Source organism: Frankliniella occidentalis, unplaced genomic scaffold (genome assembly GCF_000697945.3).
Source record: "Frankliniella occidentalis isolate FOCC.00 unplaced genomic scaffold, Focc_3.1 Scaffold47, whole genome shotgun sequence".
NCBI classification, from domain to species: domain Eukaryota; kingdom Metazoa; phylum Arthropoda; class Insecta; order Thysanoptera; family Thripidae; genus Frankliniella; species Frankliniella occidentalis.
Window position 1 is genome coordinate 1,008,350 of NW_026267177.1, and position 4,667 is coordinate 1,013,016.

A 4,667-nucleotide genomic window follows, 5' to 3' on the forward strand; every position below is an offset into this window, starting at 1 on the left:
CCACTTGCCGCACACGCCCCTGCGACTGCGCATCGGCCTGCACACGGGGCCGTGTTGCGCCGGCGTCGTGGGGCTCACCATGCCGCGGTACTGCCTGTTCGGGGACACCGTCAACACGGCCTCCCGGATGGAGTCTACAGGTAAGGCTTTGTCTGAAACGGTCGACGTTGTTTGTATAAAACTACAAGTGCCGGGTGTATTGGAGCGGACGCAGCACAGTTTTGTGGGCTTGCCCACTCCCTCCGCCTGTTAGTCACCCGTCCCGTGGCCCAAAAGCGTGTGCAAACCCACAACACTGTAGGCGTCCTCTCTGATACACCCGGTACTTCATATGCACACGCATCATCATTATGGTCCTGATATGAAACATTTTTATTTGTTGTTGTTTTTTGCAGGGTCTGCATGGCGTATACACATATCGGAAGCAACGAAGAAGAAGCTAGATGAGTTTAACGCTTACAGCATCGAGTATCGTGGCATGACTGAGCTCAAGGGAAAGGGACTGATGCCCACGTACTGGTTGCTGGGAAAGAAAGGCTTCGACAAAGAGATGCCCATCCCGCCACCCATAGGGTAAGTCCAACTCGAAGTAGTTCCCCACTTACCCAACAGCTTTTCACGACCACTGTCGATTAATTTACTCTGTTTGGCTTTGGCTTCTCTTTGCGCCTGGTTCTTCAGAGAAAGTCACGGGTAAGACCATTGTTTTCTAAGAAACTTCGTGAAAACCCTGAAATATTGCTGGGATCTAATACTGATACCCACTCTACCTTCTGTCGCTAGGCTGGACGAGAGCCTACTGCTGCCGCCAAAGGTGGCGGTTCCCGCTCCCTCTGGCAGTGCGGCTCTGAGCGACCTGCAATCTGCGGCTGTCAAGCGAAGGTCGTTCGAGTCGTGCAGCTCCGGGGAGGCACAGCAGTCGCAGCAGTCTATGGACGTGGGCGTCGGGAAGACGCCGCTGCAGGCCGCCATCTCGGCCGGCGACGCGGAGAGCGCGGAGAAGCGCGCCAGCAGGTACGCGAGGCCCGAGGCCGTAGGTCACGAGATGAGAGTGATCCATCCACGAATCGACCGTCGCGTCACACTGACCCTGACCGCTCCCCCTCTGCCGCAACAGGATGTTGGTGTGCGCGTCCATCGACAACGAGAGGACGCCGACGAGGCGCGGGTCCCTGCAGCTGGCCACGGAGAGCGCCAAGATCAGCCTCTACACGATGAGCATCAGTGACAGCAGGTCCGGGTCCAGGGACAACCAGGACCACGAGGTGGAGCCAGAGGTGCACGTGCAGGTTGGCGCGCCGGCCGCGCCGGTCGTGGCGGCGGCGAGCAGCAACCCCACCACGCCCCTGCCCCTCACCAGCGCCTCCCGCTCCGAGACGGCGCCGTCGGCCGTGTCGTTCATCACGTCGCCGGGCATATCGACGCCCTTCTCCACCTCGGAGGTACGCGATGGCGCCTTGGCGCGCCAGCCTCAGTCGGCTGCCCCTACCGCTACGGTTGTGATTCATGAGGGTCTTTGCTCGCAGGTGGCCGTCGACCTGCTCGGCGTGTCGTTCCTCAACCCGCCGGGCACGTGGCGCAGCAGCAGCACCAACCTGAGCGGGCCGCCGCGCGCCAAGAAGCCCAGCGCGTTCCTGGAGGAGGAGGACCTGAGCTCGGGGTTCAACCACTACCGGTGCCTCGCACCGCACGAGCCTCCGCAGTCCCGGGTCAGCAACCTCAACTCGCTGGGTCGCGGCTTCCTCAAGCGGCAGTACAGCCTGGACCGCGGCGACGACCCCGCGGGCGGCTCGGGGGCAGGCGGCGGGGGCGGCCCCGCGGGTGGGCCGGGGGCGGGGTCCGGTACGGCGGGCCGGGGGCTGCACAAGCAGAACTCGGCGGGGGCGGCGCACGACCTGCAGCGCATTGAAGAGGTGCCCAGGGAGAGGCTGCCGCCCACCCCCGCGGTGCTCGTGCGCCCCCGCGACCTGTCCAACGTGTCATCCAAGTCTGTCTCAGCGGAGTCACTGGCGTAGGTACGGACGCTCAATTGTGTTATTCAAAGATTACCTCGTGTGTCGAAGTTTTACGGCACCGCGACGATACGCTTATTACGGATATTGTGTCTTACGTATTCAATGATGGTCCTCTCCCCTATAAATCCAATTTCCCCCTTATATGATTTATTTTGTTACTACCGAAAATTTACGTGACGGTGCAGAGGGCAGGGGGCAACAAAGCAGCTCTGTTCACTGACTCAAAAGACAATCTTAACATAAATGTATCCCAGTGGGTCACAATGGTCTTTACTCTCTTTGTCTACCGTTCTTACAACCAGCTATATTCTCCTGTAATGTTTTTGTCAGAGAGTGTAGTGGAATTCATGTGGAAATTTTGTAAGGATGGGTTTTGGCACAAAGACCAACTGTGGCATGCATGTAAGATGATTTAAGTAGGTACTAAATTCTTCTTAAGCATGAACCCCTCGGCCTAATTGTTATTTTCAATGTTCTGATAGTGCAACCATGTTTTAGGTTAAAAAGTAGTTTGTTTCTGTTATTGTTTTTTTTTATGAGAATCTTAAATATTTGTTGAATCTCCGTATTATGAACCTGTAAACGTGCCTGCATCATCCCAATATTTTGGGGGCCCGCTAAGAATCACCAAATTTTATCGAAGTTTATGGCGGAATTAAGGTGGCTTGGATTTACAATAGCAACGCGGCAAGCGTAGCTCTTCCGCTAGTGTTAAAACAACGCTCTGTAGATCCTCTGATCCTCCCCCCCCCCTCCTCACCTACCCTGTTCTGACCACTTCCCTGCGTTAATTCAACGCTATCGTTGAAGATACGCTCGCTGCGTTGCGATCGTAAATCCCCCTCAAGTCTCTTAGGCGAGTCGAGGCGCCTGGCGCCTTTCGGTGACTCTCAATGAGGCGCCTCAGCTGACGTGGGGACATTTTGGCATGCCAAAAATCACAGTCCTCAAAACCTACAAGAGTTAATTCACTATTAAACATTTTTGAAATTAATCTGGATGATGCACTCAATGTTGATTGTCGGTGTGTGGCTACACTGTGGTCCTTTCATGTCAGTTAACATGTGTGTCACATCAAATCATTAAGGACATGAAAAAAAAAAACCTTCTGAATCTCATTGGTCTTTTAATTTCAATATCCAAATTATGTTATGGCGAAGAGCTGTGACAATAAATTGAAAATTCATTAACATGTATTAACTTGACTGAGAAGTGTTAACATTTGTGGTATATGTGCCGAAAAGAAAAAAGGTTTACCAAAAGAAAGAGAAGCAAAAGTACAATTATGAAATTAGTTAAATTGTAAATAAACAATTTCCACTTTTTAAAAAAAGATTGTACATTGAGTGCTAAGTATTACTGTACTTCATAGGCAGATTCTCCTTCATCTTGACTAGGATTTAGATAACTCCTTTGATGGTATATTTTCTCGATGTTATGATAGGTTCCTATAATAGAGAATATTGCTGTCTATCAATCTGTGCAAATAAGGTTACACAGACCCTTTCTACTTGTGTGTGATATGTTGTTAAAAAAATAAAACGTTTTCAAGAAAAGTCAGCTTGTACGTGTTTACCAATTTTAGGAGATAGGCCCAGTACCTCTAAGGGAAATAAGTCATCTGAGCTGCGTCGCAACTATGCGTCGTGTCCACCGCGACTATGACGGAGTGCAGCCCCACTCACAGGGGGCTCGAAAAGTAGGGCCGTGAGTAGGTGACTGTAACGGTATGGTATATCTCTAATTATGGCCACAAACATGTGGCCACAAATCCGCGGCCAGAGTCAGCTTAATCCGTCCCGACTATAGAAAATATTTTTTTTGACGCCTCTAGGGTTTAAGAAGTCGCTGCTCTGCGGATAGTCCCTAACAAGCCCTAACAAGCCGAAAGCACCGGACGCAACAAATACCATAGGGCACGGGAGCCCCCAACCCACAGAGACACGTCCCTGTTTGTAGCTACACGATTGTAGCTACAACCGACAGTGCCCGAGTCAGCTTAAACTGAACCGTCTATAGACTAATAATCATTACTTCCGCCAATGCTAGAATATCAACCAGAAGTAAACAGCGCTGAGAACTAAAGCGAAAACGAAATATATCAATGCCTTTCCGAAGCTCTCGCCTAGTCCAAGCCCAAGCGCTCGGGGGGCAGAGGGCAGGGGGCCGCGGCGCGGGGGCCCGATTCAGGAAAGCATTGCCTGCCTACCCCCCAGGTGTTTTCAGCGACAACCATCGACCCCCACGCCTAGATTGACATGTCCTCACTTCTTAGCTTTAGAAAGGATGAGCCTGGGGTCAAAAGGAGCCTAAACCCAAAGTCCCCGTCACGACAGACGCCTTAAAGAGAAGCCGTGGCCTACCTCGCATGCGTCCAAGCGACAACTCGTGTCGCGGCGACAAGTGATAGTAGACACGTCCCTGTTCATGGACACAAAAATGTGGTCACAAATGGGGCAACATACGATGTCCAACGCCACCAGCCACACGGCCCTTTTGTAGTTAAACAGTTGTAGCTACAGTCGTCATGACCGCATGCAGCTTCATCCGAACCAAAACTGTCGGCCCTAAGATCAACTCCCGGCCGGGGCAAATTTTTTTCTTTGTCACTTTTTGTCACCCGTTAGGCAGTACCGAGCTCAGACCTCGGCC

General features: G+C 52.2%; 1 protein-coding gene across 1 annotated transcript; it reads left to right on the plus strand.

The window, feature by feature from the left end:
- Positions 1 to 6: 6 nt before the first annotated feature.
- On the plus strand, positions 7 to 3,575 carry LOC127749336 (uncharacterized). Its single transcript, XM_052267178.1, has 6 exons — positions 7 to 140; positions 396 to 573; positions 682 to 693; positions 784 to 1,014; positions 1,118 to 1,442; positions 1,527 to 3,575. The coding sequence occupies exons 1-6, from the start codon at positions 80 to 82 to the stop codon at positions 2,013 to 2,015; spliced, it is 1,296 nt and encodes a 431-aa protein (XP_052123138.1). The 5' UTR covers positions 7 to 79; the 3' UTR covers positions 2,016 to 3,575.
- Positions 3,576 to 4,667: the final 1,092 nt, after the last annotated feature.

What these genes read in the sequence shown, in the direction of transcription:
- LOC127749336 (XM_052267178.1), top strand. Translation starts at nt 80, where the DNA reads ATGCCGCGGTACTGCCTGTTCGGGGACACCGTCAACACGGCCTCCCGG. An exon ending in GCGGAGAAGCGCGCCAGCAG is followed by an intron (nt 1,015 to 1,117) that starts GTACGCGAGGCC and finishes CTGCCGCAACAG; the next exon opens with GATGTTGGTGTGCGCGTCCA. An exon ending in CGCCCTTCTCCACCTCGGAG is followed by an intron (nt 1,443 to 1,526) that starts GTACGCGATGGC and finishes CTTTGCTCGCAG; the next exon opens with GTGGCCGTCGACCTGCTCGG.